The sequence below is a fragment of the Lissotriton helveticus genome, chromosome 7 (assembly GCF_964261635.1).
Source record: "Lissotriton helveticus chromosome 7, aLisHel1.1, whole genome shotgun sequence".
Classification (NCBI taxonomy): Eukaryota; Metazoa; Chordata; class Amphibia; order Caudata; family Salamandridae; genus Lissotriton; species Lissotriton helveticus.
The window spans coordinates 98,123,815-98,142,203 of NC_136068.1; the positions used below are offsets into that span (position 1 = coordinate 98,123,815).

The 18,389-nt window shown below is 43.3% G+C and overlaps 1 protein-coding gene across 2 annotated transcripts in view; it reads right to left on the reverse strand.

Annotated features, from left to right (window-relative positions):
• The window catches only part of LAMA5 (laminin subunit alpha 5), a 346,280-nt gene that overhangs the window by 106,351 nt on the left and 221,540 nt on the right, over positions 1-18,389 (reverse strand). Inside the window, exons 30-40 of one of the 2 annotated variants that reach the window (XM_078651602.1) lie at positions 17,538-17,739; positions 16,869-16,995; positions 15,848-15,987; positions 14,084-14,199; positions 13,344-13,555; positions 10,598-10,802; positions 8,625-8,769; positions 7,359-7,499; positions 6,070-6,231; positions 3,882-3,986; positions 3,501-3,584 (exon numbers count right to left, since the gene is read on the reverse strand). In XM_078651602.1, the coding sequence (XP_078507728.1) occupies positions 3,501-3,584; positions 3,882-3,986; positions 6,070-6,231; positions 7,359-7,499; positions 8,625-8,769; positions 10,598-10,802; positions 13,344-13,555; positions 14,084-14,199; positions 15,848-15,987; positions 16,869-16,995; positions 17,538-17,739 (1,639 nt within the window). Of the gene's footprint in view, positions 1-3,500; positions 3,585-3,881; positions 3,987-6,069; positions 6,232-7,358; positions 7,500-8,624; positions 8,770-10,597; positions 10,803-13,343; positions 13,556-14,083; positions 14,200-15,847; positions 15,988-16,868; positions 16,996-17,537; positions 17,743-18,389 lie in introns of both variants that reach the window. The other variant, XM_078651601.1, reaches the window with a different exon arrangement.

Sequence of the window (18,389 nt, forward strand, 5' to 3'; positions counted from 1 at the left end):
GCATCCCCGACTCCCTCAAAGTTGGACAAGTCACACCCATACTCAAGAAATCAACAGCTGACCCTACTGACCTAAACAATTACCGTCCTACAACCAACATTCCCACCCTTGCCAAACTGTTGGAAAAATGCGTCCAACTCCAATTAACGAAACACATTGATCGGTTTGACCTCCTCAACCCTCATCAATCAGGCTTCCGAGCAGGGCACAGAACTGAAACTGCTATGACACACATAATTGACGACGCCCTCCAAATCCTAGATCAAAACGATTCCTACCTCCTCATCCTTCTTGATCTCTCCTCAGCATTTGACAATGTCAAACACGAGAACTTACTCGAGTTGTTAAATACCAGAATGGGTCTATCTGGAACTGTTTTCAAGTGGTTCACTTCCTTTTTACATAACCGGTCTCAGAAATTCAAGAGCAACAACCTGATGTCCTCACCAGTGCCTGTAACACTAGGCGTCCCACAAGGATCTTCCCTATCGCCAACATTATTCAACCTGGTCATGGAACCTCTCACCACCTTGTTACAAGCATCTAATGTACACTTTCACATGTACGCTGACGACACCCAACTATATCTGAAACTACAATCCCCCAAAGGCATCAAACTGCTGAACTCTACGCTCAGAAACACCCAATCATGGCTTGCCGATAATCACCTCAAACTCAATGCTCTGAAAACTGAGTTCCTTCTGATCTCACCTCCTGCGAAAAGCTCCACCACTCAAACCTGGCTTAAGCACCTAACTGCACTCAATGTCCAACCTACCATCGTGGACTCAGCGAAATCTTTAGGCATAACACTTGACGCCAATCTCAACATGCAACAGCATATCAGCAAGGCAACTAAGGGAGCTAATTTCCAAATCAATACTTTGAGGAAACTTAAACCCTTCCTCCCAGCCAAGGACTTCCAAACTGCACTACAAGCCCTAGTCATGCCGCGCTTAGACTACGGTAGCATCGCCCTCTGCGGACTCCCCCTTTCTACAACAGCACCCCTGAGAGCCTCTTTGAACGCTGCAGCGAGGCTTATCACTGGATCAAAAAAACACTCGCATATTTCCCCTGACCTAAAATCCTTGCCTTTTGAGGCCAGAATACATCTGAAAATTGCGTGCAAGACTCAATGGGCTATACACAACAGCTCGCCCGGCTACCTCACTCAGAAGCTGACAATTTCTGGTGGCTCAAGAAACACAAGAAGTACAAAGAATCTTCTTCTGAAACCTCATAGATTCCGGAAGGAAAAAACATATAAGCGCTCCTTTTCAGGAATGGCACCAAGGATCTGGAATTCACTCCCTCCAGAAACCAGACTGATCACCTCCACTACATTTTTTAAGAAAGAAGTGAAAGCTATCCTCATGGCTAAATTCACCTGAACTTGTACTTCACTTTGGAACTATTTGAGACTCCTCACCTTTTGTAATATTCGTTTATCTGACAGTCTACTTGTATTATTTTTTTAACTGAATGACTATGCGCCCTCATGTATCTACCCTATTTTGCTACTTATCTAATACCTATAAGTATTCTTTGCTCAAAAGCCTGTTAATCACTCTCTTGTTTTACCTACCCCCTGTTTTTGTGTTCCTTTTTTGTAAAGCGCTCTGATATCTGCAAAGATCTTGTTCGCGCTATATAAAACTTTCAAAATAAATAAAAATAAAACAAATGAACAGTCTGGGGAATCTCTACTGGATTCTCCTAAATCTCTGTTCTAATGCGTTAAAATGTTGCCCTACCAGCTTGGGCCTTTGAAGTCCTCATAATTTGATCTTTTTAATAAAAAATGTAAAAAAACGATTGCAACTGTTTATGAAACTCATTTAAGTGAACGTTTTCCCTGGCTGACGAGATTTATTTCCTCCAGTCAACATGTTGAGCTGAAGTGATGCCATTTAAAGTTGCCTTTGATCTGCAATGGTCACAGATGGTCACCAGATTGCCTGATTATGCACAGCGTGTGTATACAGAATGGATCCAAGCAGCCACATGTTTACTGGCAGCAACCAGAAAGATCTAAAAGTGTTATGTAATACTATTGTACTATGGATGGTGATATAGAAACACAGATTTGAAAAGTCTGAACCCGAAGAACTCTGACCTTTCCTCAAGGGTCAGGTTGGCGCCTTGGAGTGGAGAGCACTCTACGCAGGAATGCTTTACGCTTATCATCAAGAGGCGTCTGAAACCACCAACCCTTCTGAAGTGTCCAAAGATCAGAGGCTGACAGCACCTAGTGGCATCCACTTCATATCACACTTCAGCTCTGGAGCAAGTCCTTGAACTTTCAAGAGAGCGCTCTCGTCCCACGGCTGGCACTTCTTGAAGGTCCGCCGGTGGCAATGAGATAGTGTATAATCTGTGATCATTTCAATAACCTCTGATCGGTACAGAGGGGGGAAAATACCAGGAAAATCTAATGAAGATGGAATAGAAACAAACTGATTTTTAATACCACCTGAGAAATAGTACTTCTGATTATGTTACGATGTGGTAGAACACAACCCAGCCTCTTCTAACCTATACGCCCCTTGAATTGCTGTTGATCTTTATTTTTGCCTTCAACACTATTAAGCCTTGTGCTGCCTTGTGCTGCCTTCAGCCACATTTGCGCAATGCAAATCGCGTATACATACAAGTAACACAGTCTTATCTAGGACAGGACACAAAGTGTGCCAAACAAAAAATTGTTTATGATTGGCAAATGGAATAAATACCTCACAAAAGTTGGTAGGAACAATTGACACTCCAGTGGTCTCCTACATTGGAGGACCACTTAAACCACTCGGTGAGCCAAGCGTCTTAGTTTCATTGTGACAATCAGGGTTGTTCACAATAGAGCATTATCCAATATGACTCGCAGTTAAACAATAAGAAACACAAATGAATAAAATGTCATCGGGCCACTTTGACTCTGGTCAACATGTACTCCAGAACCATTAAAAGTACCTGAATTCTGGAAATGATACACAACTATTCCAACAGTAATAAAGCACTATACAAAGGCATGTAATATAATATTTTTTTATTGGGGATCAAGGCGATTTGAGACTCTCGTAAGGCAGGACTATCATTCGGGGTTACCAAGTCGCTTTAGACACCAGCTACCCATTCATAAGCACCTAAAACGATATGAAATAATCTTATACGGCCAGCAGCCTCATCATTTAAACTCTTGATTGTGCCAAGTTCTCAACAGTGTAAATAACACATAATATTTGTGGTTACCAGATATTTTCTGGTCCGAGGAGCCTGGTGATACTTCCACAAGAAAAGGTTTGTTCATTTTCCACTCGTATGGCGGTAGGCTGGGTTGAGATAATGTGGACATAGCGGGAAAAAACAACTGTAGCAAGACTGGAGGACAGGTAAAGTGAATCCTTAGCATTGTGCAAACAGAAAAACGTTGATGAGCATATAGTGTTTGCAGTATTGCATTAGCTCCGGCAACATACCACCAAACAGCATTTTCTGCTACTCACCTCTACCAGTTGGATCCGTCCTTCATGGTGGGTTCCTGGCAGAGGGTAAGTCTGCTCTCTGAAAGCGATGCTCATCTGATTTCCCTAAAAATAAAACATAGGTTAACCATAAAGCAGTGTACACAATGACCACCTGCACCTGTCCCCCCACAAAACAATTAAGGGAAGTGTTCCAGAAAAAAAAAATCAAGCCACACACTGTGTAAAATCCCAGCACCAAGGACTCATTCAAACCACCTCTCCGATATACAGACACTTTAGGTTCAGAGAACAGCCCTCAAATCAAGTGGCCCCCTCCGATCTAAAGGCACCTATGTAATAACTCTAATGCAAAGCCTTTTGCAGTGCGAAGGAGGACTCTAGCTGCTTGGTGGCACATACCTTCAGGATGACATCTGGTCGTGGTGTCACAGGGATGATCACTGCATCTCCACGGATGGCTTTTGAGTATAGATGGTAGTGGAGGTAACCACCGTATGAGGAAACCTTGGAAAAAGTCAAATACAAAGCTGTTAGAACACCAGCCCCGAAGATCGGACATTAATGGAGAAAGCACAAACTGAGCATTCTGGTGCACTACAAATATGTACTTTGGCCGTCCATACCAAATATCACGTCTACGCACGCTGGATTGATTTTAAAAGAAGTGATTTTTACCTCCACACCAATCAATTCGTAATTATTTTTGCAGCTGGAGATCATTTTGTTCTTATCTATATTCAGCCTCCCTCACCCTCTGAGAACAAAGCCATGGGGTACCTAAACAAATGTGTACGCTACCGCGTCTATCCGCCCACCTGGCATTGTCACAATTACCGGCAGCACCGCCTTAGAGGTGCACCATTAACAATCTCCATTTACTGTGTAATGTTACTGATTCTGTAGTGCCAATTTGCCATAGTTATTGCCTTGATGCCTATTCACATGTCTCTGGCTCTGCCACAGTAGTTTCACAAAAGTAGCCTCCAGATACAAGCACCGTATAAATGCTTTTTGATATAAATGGTAGCACAACAGGATCTCTTGTTTTTATAGTTTACTACTTATTATTATAGTTGAAAGTTCTAGGAGTAGAAATGCAGCGTTTTCCTTCCGTCGCCGCTTGTTTTTTATTTTTTGCTTTCCCCCTCCCCCTTCATGCTAGGAGCCCTCCCCCACCGTCCTAGAACAATCGCGCAGGGGACCTAAACAAATGTGTACGCTACTGCATCTACCGAACACCTTGCTTAATGGCCCACTCGGCATTGTCACAATTACCGGCAGCACCACCATAGAAGTGCACCATTACCAATCCCCATTTACTGTGTAATGTTATTGATTGTGTTGTGCTCATTTGCCTTGATGCCAATTCACATACCTCTCGTCAATTTCAAATGTTCATGGCTAATGTGCTGCGATGTACAGGCCACGCGGCCTGTCCTCCCTCCCATTCCCTTTTCCTCTTCCAGCAGCTTATTGTTTCAACCCATGATTGTGTCCCTGCTCCTCCATGTCCCCATCTGCTCCCATCTCTGGAAGTCTGTCGTCTTACTGCCATTTAGGGAGTATGATATATGCCCAAAGCAGGATTTAGCGACCCATCCCACCCATGTGTCTCAGCCGGGTCTAATGCAGTTTCCAGGACGGACACACAAACAGTCACTGAGCTGCTGTGGGATCCATGGCCAGTGTCTTGCGTCTTCTCATAGCCTCGCTGGAGTACTTCACAGGTCTTTAAAAGACCATTTACATTACATAGGAACTGGTTAACAAGACTTTGTAATACAGCTGGTGAATGCCCTGCAGGACTGGTTGCATGTTTTGCAGAGGCACTAGCTTTTTAAAGTTGTGCTTCTTTCACTAGGCATATCCATGTTATTTACTTTTCGCATATCTCTGTAGTCCCTAATTCACCCCTGCCATTGCTGGTCAGTCGCTGGTATTGTTTTCCTTTGGCCTCTCCCTTGCTGTTTCTGCTTGCTTTCCCAATCATCAATATCTTCCGGATATCAAGTGTGGATTAGGTCTTGAAGGGGTCTAATAAAAGCTGGAACTAGGCTGCAACTCTTATCAAATTTCAAACAAAGGACCTTTACAATTCATCCAGCGATGGCCTAAAGATAATATGCATCTTTGGCAAAGAGGTCTAAATCTATCCTATTCAGAATATCCTAGAAAATCTAGGTCTGTTTTCAATGCTCGTGGACAACCTCTATTTCTTAAAGTATAAAAACAACAGGGACCTGCAGCACATGAAGAGTTGTGCTTGCAACATTCTAACAAAAACAAAGTTGAGCAATTGCAAGTACAAGTTAGGTAACAAACATAGGAAACAACAATACTTACAAAAACAAAGTAGCATAAAGAATTTCAAAACCAGTTAGTGACTTATCAACACAAACTCTTCATGTTAGACTGCACAATAAAGCCACAATTTTCAGAAGGTACTTTCAAATTTGGACTTTGTACTGCTCAGAGCAGTGTGTTCAGATGTCATTCCCTCCAGACTGGGCAGGTTCCATCTATGGGGAAAAACTAGACCAACATCTGAGACTTAGATCAGCTAGCCTGGATGATGGCCTGTTCTTACCCGGTCCCCGTGATAGGAGGGTGGCGCCTGCCAGTACAGCTCCTGATACACATCTGGCACGTCCTGAAGATCAGCTTCAATCAGAGCCTCCTCCAGTTTAAAGGAAAGCTCAATTTCTTGGTGGTCTCCACCCAACAATACCCAGCCAGCCATGTCCACGAACTGAGGAGCAAAAGAGCCAAGATTAGTGAAGTAAACCCCTCAAACGCGAGCTACTGAATACATCTTACTCGGCTACAAACCACACTTGTCATCCCTAATCTAGCAGAATGTAGCTCACACCTACAATAAGAATAACAATGTCACCCTCTTTCAATAAGAAATAGGTCTCACACTCAGGAGTTTACTATTTCACAGTCATTCAGTGATCAAATCACCTCATTCCGCTCAGCCAATATGCTTTACGTATGCCAGAACTAAACTTTCTTAAAGAATTTCACCGCTTTTCTATTCAGGAAATCCCACCTCGCATCCTCATGATGGAAATTTTGCATCTCAGCCTGGCTCCTCAAATACCACTTCACAGCCCTTTCTAGAAATTGCATCACTTAATGTGTTCTGACAAATACTGACTCACCTGTCACTGCAAGAACGCATCTTCTCTGTCCTCTTACCACTATCGTAGGAGAACACTTCTCTGCTCCACTCTATACTTTTTCTTTTACTCTCTGCCAACACCACATCTTCCCAAGAATTACAAAATCTCCAGTCCCCAACTATACAACAAAACAACTCACCCGGACGCTACCAACATTACCTCTTATTCCGTCACCCTGCCAACATTACTTAGCTCTCCAGCACTCACACCTCTCACTCCGTTACTGTACCAGGAACACACCTTGTCTTGCCACTCTGCCAACACCACTTTTTGCTGCGCATTCTACGAGATGCGTACTCACTGTGCCAACCCCACTTCCTACTCAGTCAATCTACCAACATCATCGATCGTTCTGCCACTCTTAAACACTATACACCTCACTGCTATCTCTCAACACTCCTCCTCGCATCAAGTACCCCATTCACACTCACCATAAACTCGAAGGGTCTAGCCCGAATGTACGAACTGCAACATATGAAACTACTGCACAACCTGTTTTGTTAAATGCCGTCAGTGTGAATCTCAGACTTGGGCCATTTGATGAAGTGAGTATGTAAAGACTTCTATGTTACAGGAATATGCCACACAACTGCCCTGTGGCCAATGGGATGAAGGCCGTATTTCAATGCCTCTGGCAGTGGAAGACTAGGTGGAAAATAACAAACCTTTTGAGGTCAGGCAATGGACCTACCTCCACTCGAAGCTTTGCAGCACTGTGACAGCGATCCGTTGCACCGAAGCAGAAGCACCGGGTGCAGCCCTTGGGATTGGCAGGATCCAGGTAGAATGTGCCCAGCTTGCACTGATCACATCTGGGGCTCTCCACATTTTCCTAGTAAGAGAATACAAACAAGAAACTGGCTTGCTCACCATCGAATACAGATACATTTAGTCCACATATTTACTATGAGAGCATCTTTCAACATGAAAGACGTCTTATATCAATTAGTGGAAAACATCATTTGTACAGCACATGATATCCTAAGAGCAGATACACTGCCAGAGAGTAGTAGATAACACCTGGCAGACCCCTGCATATTGGTGTATTAACATATTACAGCAATATGTTAATCACTTTAGAGACCAGTGAAACACATCTCAATCCTCACAGTAGAATCTTCTGCTTATTCTTCAGAGGGTGGACATAAGAAAATCAGGAAACTAACAGCGTTGTATGGGAGAAAGTTAAGCCTTTTTTTGCTTTGCCTCTTTAGCATTCCTCTTATACCCTCATCTCAGGAAGCGAGAAGTGGAGTTGGTAGAGTTGCATCTTGTACAGGCTCCCGACAGACCACAGGAGATCACGGGCACAAGTTTAGGAGCTGCGAATGCTGGCTGATGACATTGTATTTATCACAAGCTGACATCTAAAGTTTATAGCCATTCCTCCTCCTTTCCCAACCTGTGCCATCCATACTTCAGGAAAGGCTTTCCCACAACATCAGTCTCACCCTAAAGAACAAAAAGAACCAACGGGGCACTTGGGCTAGCATTCCCTTTAGCTAGAGATCATAGACAGTGTGTTTCAAAGTTCCTAAACTATTTGTATAGATGCAAACTCTCCTTAAAGCAACACACATGGCTACCATCACAAAAAAACATAAGGAGAACACATTAAATAGAGATCTCTATGGCAACATAGATTCTCAATTTGGCAATAGCTAGTCTTTAGCAAAAGATAAGGAAATGTAAAGGGAACAAGCACGGATCGCAGGTTTTAATTTTATGATGCCCTTTTGAGAACAAAGTAATTTTAAAATGAGAATTCTTTGGATTGTTTGCTAACATTTCAGAAGATGGTCTCTTGAATGTCTAAGAACACTGACATTAGGCCAACAGTGTAAAATGAATGGCCGCTAGACAGGCACACCTTCAGGGAAGAACGTTATGTTACAGAGGAGCAGGCGAAAGTGTGCTGTACATGGCTTTACTGAAACAGGAATCCGACAGTACTCACCTTGCAGTGGCACTGCCCAGTCACTGGATCGCAGACGCTGGGCCGGCTGCCCTCCCAGTTACAATCACAGAGCCTGCAATTTGGGTAGCCGTAGAAGCCTGGTGTGCATCGCTCACACTGGCGGCCAACTATGTTCGGCTTGCACCTGGATTAAAAGAATCAGACTAGGTTGAGGATAATGCTGGAGAGAAGAACGCCTGCCCTGAGGCCTCAACCAGGAAATCACAAGTTGCACCAACAGTACCCAATAGCCCTACTTTGCCAGCACTTCCAATCAAGCCCAGATCCTAATCTCACTTGTAATACAGGATCATCCATCCCAAATGTAAATGTAAATGTAAATGTACAGGAATTTATATAGCGCAAATCACCAAGCGGTTTCTAAGCGCTTGCTTAGGGAACCCGTCCTGGTATTCCCTGTGAGATAACCCCGGCAGGGTATCCGCAAGGTGAAATCCAGGCATCCCGCCGCGAGGGGCCGTTGTGGTGATTAAGCAAGCAAATGCCACCTCCTCAAGATCTGCCACCATTCCAGAAAGCTCTGCACCCACCCAGAAACATCCCCAACTCTCTGGGAAACATAACATCCAAAATGTTTGGGTTCTTTCTATGTGAAATAGATGGGGATTTATTTAGACACCCCAACTGGCAAGGGGGGTTTGAACAATGTGGACACCCAAACACATGCATCAAGCAGAAATTAGTTAAATGAACCCAATGATCATATATACCTCAAATGTCCTGCAGACAGCCCTGTATGCTATAAAGAATCCCAAATTCCAAGTACATGCCACAGCTATAAGATTCATCACTGAGAAATGCCAGTATGCAGTACATTGTTTAGAAGGAAAAGCAGACCCTGAGGGTGGTCTAGAAGGCAAAAGGGCCCTGTTGTACTAATAAATGAGTCTAAAAAATGTGGTTGCAAACTGTGTACCTTTTTTTTTTGCGGATCAATTCTGATTTATTGAACTGACCAATGTGCAAATATGGTGGTTCACAAAATATTAAATCGCATGAGGTCGCAGAACAACTTGACTAACACACATACATTAGGTAGGTTGAAATTTGCAACCCCTGTGATTGGCCACCATCACAAGGATCAAGCCCAGTGAGGGGCCAGCAGACAGACACACGCATGTCTGATTGCGTTTAAACCAAGATTTGTTTGTTTTTATGCAGCCATCTTTTCTTATCGGAAATAGTGAGATTTAAAAAAAAAGTATTTTTCCCACCAAATAATTTCACTAAATGCTAGCAGTGGCCCTAGGGACCACTGACAACTCTCCCTGAAACTTTTTTGAGGATTCAAAAGGGGACATCTTCCCCTTTGGGTACCAGATACCACCCCATCTGAAGTGTCTGTATCTGATCAATCGACTGCAATTGTGGATGCAAACCAGTGACACATTCCACTCCAACTAGTAAATAAGAATGGGATGTTTCTTTCATGCCCTAATATTTGCGATTCAGACCATCAAAAAAGCCCCTTTAATAGTCGGAAATATTTTTTCAACTCATAATGGGGGATTTGTATATAAAGAAAAGCCCTTTTGCAGTCTCAAATTGTGGGATTTTGCAAATCTCAGGGTTTGCTATGGCAAAATGGCTTTGCACATGAAGCCCCAAGTGCCTTCCAGACCCCATTATTTACACCCATTTACTGAAGAGTAATGAGTTAGTTCATACCTCACCTTTGTACCCAATCAGACAGACCACAGCAAAGAGATAAATCTGAGCTGGATTATTCTACATTCCCTCCCATCTTAGTTTAAATGACCAGTCAAATCAGTCTAGTGGACGATTCATCACAATTTATGTTTGATTGACCTTTCATAAAGCACAAACGTCCCTCCCTCAGGTCTCTTTAGAGCATTTGGAAGCCTAAGGAGAAGGTCAATGGCATTTTGGATCTGTTCCCTGTACAGTTGTGAGCATGTGTACACACCAAAGCCTTTGTATTCCCTACTCACGTGCACTGTCCACTTTCTAGGTCACACCCAGGGTCGGTTAGCTCGGCGACTCCAGAACGAGAACAATTACACTCCTCACAGCCAACCAAGGGGTGGCAGGCAAAGGCCTGCGGCTCGCAAACTGTACAATCCGGCTGGATGGTGCGTGGTGGACAAATGCACTGACCCGTCACTTCATCGCACAAACGAGTTTCGCACATACAGGCTGCAAAGTGATGAAAATGAGAAGCCTTTAACTGAAGATCGAGGTAGTTCAGGAAATTACAGCACAGAAAAAGTAGCTTAGAAATAAGGAAAATTCTACATAGGGGACCAGGGCTTAAATTTAAATTCTTAAATTGAAATTAACATGCATTAAAATTCAAAGATATTTGTTTTGAATGATCTAAGTTCCAGGGTGAAAGCTTGTTAATCCAAAATGTACTTTTTACAATGACAAAGGTTACTTAAATTGCCAAAGTTAAATATGAGAAATATCATGAGAAAGATTGAAGGTCATTATTAGCGTTGTGTGTCCTTGGCTTCGCAATACATTTACTACATTTTTGAGTTTTTGTCCCTACATTAACCTTTTGTTGGATTGAAAATCATTTCCTGTTAGTAGCATGAATATAAACAAAACTTGCTAAATGCAGAATCATAAAAACACTGACTTGATTAAAAGCAAATGTACACAGTTGCCTCAAACCACCATAGAAAATAACATAGGGAGTGCATTAAGAAGTATTGTGTTCGATGGAAGTATTTTAAAAAGTTATTTTGCCTGATATCAATATAGTGGGATAATTTGTTTGGTGTCAGAGGTCTTCTTTTGCACTGATCTTGCAAGCCATACCAATGATCTTGAATTTAGTTGAAATGTTGCATTACACTCAGTAAAAGTTTCATAAATGTTCATCCGAGGGCCACAAATATCAAGTTTTAAAGGAATCCTATATTTCATTGACACAATGGTGAGCAAAACAAATACCACAAAAGAAAATAAATTGGTGCAACTTTCATACCAGGAGCGTGGTCTGAATGCAGTGCATGAAATGAAATGCCAATACTGATTTCCTATAAAAACACATTTTGATCTTTAGAAAAATCTGGTTTAAATTGTTGCGTTGGAAGCACACAACTTGTTCATTTTCAATTTGTGTCTTAAAAATGCTCTTACCTGAGGAACCGGAGGAATGGTGACGACTCCCGGAGCGCTCGTGGCGGCTCCGCGACCGCTCTCTCGACCTCCGGCCGGACCGGGACCGCTCTCGACGCGGGGCCGACACCCGGAGCTCGAGTAGCTTGCGGGACCGCTCCCGTCTAGCCTTACTCGTCAAGGCCCGGCAGTCGACGCAGGACTCCACGTCGTGGTCCGCGCCCAGGCACCGGAGGCAGAGTCGATGGTGGTCGGTGACCGACATCGTGCGATCACACCCGTCACAGTTCTTAAAACCGGGCATCCTACCGGCACCTTAAGAGTTAGAGTTATCAAAAAACTTTGGTCAAAAGACCGGAGTACTGCTCTTCGGATCTGCGCTAACTGGCGCGGAAAAAAGAAGAACTGACGTCAGCGCGCAGAGGCGGCGTCTATATACTCCAGCGACGTCATCACGGCGCACGACGCCGACGACGGACGCGGAGCCGCAGGGGACGCCTGCAGACGACGCCTACCGACGCGCAGGGGTACTGCTACGCAAAAGTTTCCGGATCCAGACTGACGCCTGGGGATATTCTAAGGTAAGGAATCTAATACTAACCTGTTTCTTTCAGATAATGCTTTTATTTCAATCATTGTAAAAGATACTCACATTCTGCACTTGCTCTTAAGGTTACGTTGTGCAGTTATCATTTCAGTGTACACCTTCAATGGAGCGGTTTTATAAATCAATGTGCTAAACTACCATTGGTGGACATGCATTGAGCAAAAACATGAGTTTTACTCAACATTATATGTGGCAACAGTGCACCATGAGGAATAATTGCTGGTGTGCTTCTGTTATTACCCATTGACTTTCATGTGGTGATGCATTTTAGAAGAGGCAAATGCAGCCAGCGTTCTGGATATGACAGTCGGTGCTTGATGCTTGGCAAATAATGTGTTGTGGCAGCTGTTCACGGATGTGTTGGTGTTTTAACATGGGTTAATCCAGAAGTTGTATTTATTTTTAACCTGTAAAGAGCGGTCAAGTCTGCACAAACTGAAGGTGTCCAGGACACCTCAGAGGCCAGCGGCATGTGCCACTGTAGCATTACATTCACAGCGGATACGTCCACTCATCTCATTCTGTATCGCCTACCCACAAAACTAATTTAAATTATGGCAGAAGGTGTCATTAAGTAATTCAAGTTCTACTGATTCAAAGCACTTTTTGCTGTTTTATTATTGTTAAAGTAACTATGTTTTGCACTAAAGAAGAAAATGTTGCTTTTTATTTCTCTATAGAGATCTTATCTAAAAAAAATAGATGTATTCATTTTAAATGTAGGAACGGCTTCCTATCTCTGTTGGTCTTTTCATCATTACCTTGTTGCATTTCTTGCAACCTTTTATCTAGGACTCAGAGAGCGAGGCCCCTCAGTTTCCAAAACCTCTCATCTATGGGGCCCTTCTTGCTGAGATCTTCCAGTAAATCTGGTAGGCAAATAATCTCTCAAATATGCAACAATATTTGTTAATATACACAGCTCAATGATTAGACTGCCAGCAGCGACATCATTCACTTTGTGATTCCTCTCCCCAACAACCCCAAGAGCCAAAACTTACGTCTGCAGTTGGGGAAACCCCAATAGCCGGTGGCACAACGGGAACAGTCTCGTCCGATGACATTGGGTTTGCAGGCGCACTGGCCTCCCAAGGGCTCGCAGGATGTGCTGGTGGCACCCACCTCATGGCAGGCACAGGGCTGAGCCCCATTGTTGTGGAAGAGTGAGAGTGAGATAGCAGAGTCCCTGCAGAACTTAGATGATGTCACTGGACTGTAAAATAAAAGCCGAATAGGGAGAGGTTAGTGTGCCTCTTGCAACCTGCATGACTTACGAGCACTCTAGTGTTGACTAACATGTTTAATAAATAAAAAAAATAAAAAAGAGAATGCTTGGTGCAATCAAACTCGAACAAACAAGTCGAATAGGGAATGCTATTATTTACTTTCTATCTGGTAAGTCTAACTCCAATTAACTTTTAGATGCCACTACTGGGCATTTAAAAGGTATATACAATTATTGACTCTCTGATTTTTTTTTTTACAGTATCTAAGGGAAAAATGAGTTTTTGTACAATTATTTTGCATGCATTGGAGGAAAAACACCATCAACTTCTTCTGAAGTCCGGTATCCTGAAAACAAAACCAGTTCGATTCCTACTATTGAACTATTAGACCATAGTCTAATCAGACACATGGTCAGCAGAACAACTTCATAGCAGGCATATCCTGCTGCTTGTTTCAAATTCCTACATTATGTGGACACACAAGTTAATTTCAAAAGTAAGCTGTGAACTCTCACTTGATGCTGAACCCGTTGGCTCCACAGACGCTGATGAAGTCGTAGGATTTATCCAGGGGGTCTTCGACCAGGTAGCTCGAGCTGTAGCTGTCTTCAGGTACCACAAGGACGTAATCCTACACAGAAAGGGTAAACACTCAATCTCGAGACTCGTCACTCAAAACAAGGGTAGACGGCGACTCATCGGGAGGATGCATTTGTTATTATACAAAATGGTGCCGGACTTTAGGAAAAGGCGGACAATGCAGGGGTGCTGACATTCCCACCAACTGCAGCTCTGACAACTCAGCCAGGCTACCTCACAGATAAAAATTCCCAAGGTAAACGAGGGCTCCCTGGAGGGTTGGGTTGCCCTGCAATCTGGGGGCCTCTGTCACACATCTAGGAAAAAGTATTGTACAAGGGTGTTAAATGTACAGCTTATAGGGCATGATACATATTTGGTTCAGGATAATGTGTATGTCAATATTTTCTTAGATTAAAGGTTTGTAATTGCATTTTAAGTGGCAATGCCAAAAACCCTGAAGGGATACAACTCTGTTACAAACTAGAGGGGACACCTCTGGTCTACTACCTCAAGGATGGTCCTGTCCTTCGAGCCAGGAGACCCTGGTGCACTTGAATTCACCCAGGTTACACACAGTGATCCATCCAGCTGTCCCTCCTTAATCTATGGTGGGACTTAACTTGTAAATCAGTCAACTTCGGATTGCATAGAGTGAAATTAGTTTTCTTTAAGTAATTCAATACACTTTTCTGATTTGGCTTTAGGATCACACTACTCGTGGGCACAGCTGAAAGCCTTGGTTCACCACTGACAGTACAACTTTAGACTGAAATCTTTACCACTGTGTTACCTGTGACATTTAGTATCCATCTACCAGTGATTTTATTTATAGAGACTGCGTTACGGTGGTGTACATCGCAACAGGAGTATGTGCCATACATGCAGACACAGTTGTTCAATCTCTGTTTCTATTGCCTTAGTTATAACTCTGCCTCCGAATAAGGATGGTAGGGATAAATGATTAATGTTTAAAACGAGATGGTCATCCACCATCCAACTCGCCTCACTCCAGTTCAACTTCAAACTCAGCCGGACTAAAGAGAAGCAAATGTTTCAAGGTAAGAACAGAAACAGAATATGAACAAAAACCCAAGAAGTTGGAACCACTTAGTGTGAGGCCTTCCATTATGCATCTTACAGGCAGCAAGGAGGTGACCTGGGATACAGCACATACAACATACAGGAGCAGCAGGTGTGGGATGTCCACCTATCAGACAGAGCTACTGACATCCAACATTCTACCTCTGCAACTAGGTTAGACCTTGAAAGATCAAACAAATACAGAATGCTGAAAGAATGGTGCAGATATAATCTGAACTGTGAAAACGGCCAGAACACTGAAGTAAAACAATGGCAACATCAAAGAGGCGAGAACCTTGTAGGGTTTGTTATGAAAATGTGGGGGAGGAGGGGTTGAAGAGTCAGAAACCACTTAGTGACTTATTCATAGTGACAAACTTCACTTAAATATTAACCCTGGCCAAAACGAAAGACAACGAGACCAGGGACTCTGCATATTAGTTATTCAAGTATCCATGAGGGGGAAGAGGCACAACAAACTGCTTCTGGCCCCAGGTAAGAACGGAGAACGCTCAAAGCAGGTAGTCCTTGAGGAATAATGACTCAAACTATAAAGACGCGCAGTGTAAGCAGATACAGGTCAGAGGAATGGACACACTCGAGGCTCGGTCACCTACCAGCCACAGCTTCTTCCCCTCTGGAACGCGGATAGTAATGTACAGGTCGTTATCGGTAACATCCAGTATGATCTGGTTTTCGGAGATCACTAGGCTCCTGCAGCCATAACCATGAGGGCAGAAGGTGGCGTTCGAAAGGCCTGAAAAAAACAGCATGATTTTAGTCCCCTCTCTTTGTCCCCAACAGTCCGAGATTTTTTTGCACTGAGAATCTCTTACGCGGTTTTTGGAAGTGGAGCTAAGAAGAACTACTCATCACTAGATACATGTATGCAAGATACCAGGGTGTAGGGTTCAATCTGTTGTCACTCTGGCCAAATGGTATGTCAACCTTTTCAGCTTTCATTTCCTGCCTTTTCCATGTCACCTCCTGCCCTTTCACGGGTCTTCGGCGTCCTATATCCCTGCCACTGGTGACCATCCCAGAAATCCCTTAACTACTTGCACCATTCCCTCTCCTGGCCACCCATCTTGCCCACCAATGGATATATTCACTGATGATTCATCTACTTTCTTGGTTTTAATCAACTCCCACCTTCTTTCATCACAAATGCCCATTATTTTGGCTGTTTAAAACAGGCTGGCTTATCTGTTCACTTTCAACTTGTGAAGTGCAACTTTTTGAGATGGCGGGCTTACTCCGCAGAATGTTAGTACTGTTTTGCATGAATACCTTTTGCAACAGCTAAATCTATATGGTTGCACATAATACCACTGTCTCTACAGCCACCATTAAGCGGTAGAAGTGACTAAATACATCTGATATTTTTCACAAAAACTTTCCAGAGAGCAGCCTGCAATGGTAAGAAAGTGTATTTTTGTGAATTTGGAGCTAGGCTGCTTGCTTTTTTTGTGCGGCAATTTCATTTTTCGCCTATTCTCACCTCTTTTTATACAGAATGAGATAAGACCTCCTTCTTTATCTTCTAGCCATACTTTTAATCACATTTTCTCAGCCTACGTTATCTTCTCTAGCTGAGTGCGCAACAGTGTTAATCCTTCACAAATCGCAGTGCCTCACCTTGCCAGACACGACCACCATTCACCAGAACTTCCACAGTGAATCTCTGGTGATGAGGCTGGTAGTAGTGCAGAATGAAGGAATAGCGCCCAAGAGTCTGGATCCGGTACTGATAGACCGCAACATTCTGCGTAAGAGAGAAGACGGGTTATTATTGATCAAACACGTTTCCAATTACATTGTCACATTACATAAAAAAATTCAGGAAAAAAACACACTGGATGCAGACCTCAAGAAGTCAGAAAAATGACAAAGGAATCGAAGAGGACAGTGTCAAAGGCAAACGTGGTCACCAGAGATGAACCACCAGCTCAAGCTTCAACCTTGTTCAAGGTGACAATTCAACCAGCATTTTGTCAGGGTCAGGTCTAACACCCCTTTGCACCAACAGATAAACAATCGAAAATACAGAAGTAGAAGGTTTATTAATCAGAGGAATTTGCAATATGTGTCTCCTTCAAGAAAGAGGGGAGTGGAAGGGAACAAAATTGGCAAACACAACAATTACAAAAATAACTAAGCTCTAAAGAGCTCAAGACTGCACAGTATGAAACAGCCATAAAAAGGACCAGTTGTTGATCGACAGTCAGATGCATTCAGAAATGCAGGCAACAGCGGAAAAGAACTGCAGCTAAATATGATGGAAATACAACCAGTTTCTGCACCCACCTGGGGAGAATGCAGCAGGATGAGACTGCTGGTACCCACAGCAGTCGGAGGCCGAGGGTGAGACTGTGGACGTCCAGTTGGAGACTCAGTCGGAATGAATCCTTGGGAAATAGGAATGCTGGCAGGGTGCGATCCCACTTGTGCGTCCGTGAGCAGGATGAACTGAGAGGGCATCTGAAACCTGGACGCCACACATGCCGTGCTACTGAATCAAAATAATAACAAAGAATCAGTGGCCAAACTCTCACCTCTCCCCTGAAAACCCCACAGCTTAACACTGAAAATAAAAAAATCTAGCCATCCAACAGCATTACATACAAAAATGTCACATGGGAAAAAGTAGAAAAATCTTGAATCAATTTTCACATATTATGTCCACAATTTGGTGGACAGGTCAATCTGTTCCAGATGCACTGGAGAAATCTGTCAGCCAAACTGACGATCTGCCTTCCCTATTTAGGGTTAGGAGGTCTGTCTGTTGATGGAGGCCCCTCTGGGTCTGTTGAGAGGACTCTACCTCCGACATCCTGACGGAATAGGGGATCGTCTGAGTAAAGCCAACGCACCCACTCTATTTAGAGTGGATGGTCTGAAAGGTTTTCAGCTGTCCACCTCTGCCAGGAAAAACATGGTGAAGGCAAATAAATAATGGCCCAAACCCTGGAAGTCTTTGTGGTGGTTGTTAGTTTTTTTTCTTTTTCAATAACAAACTGATACCTTTGGGAGTTTGTTTTTACAAAACAAATAATTTTAAAAGTTTTGAGGTTGGCCGTCAAAACCAGCAGCGGCCTTCCACCAAACCTTTTGTACCTTAAAGGTAACCACAGTGACTATGGTTCTTTTCAAATACTG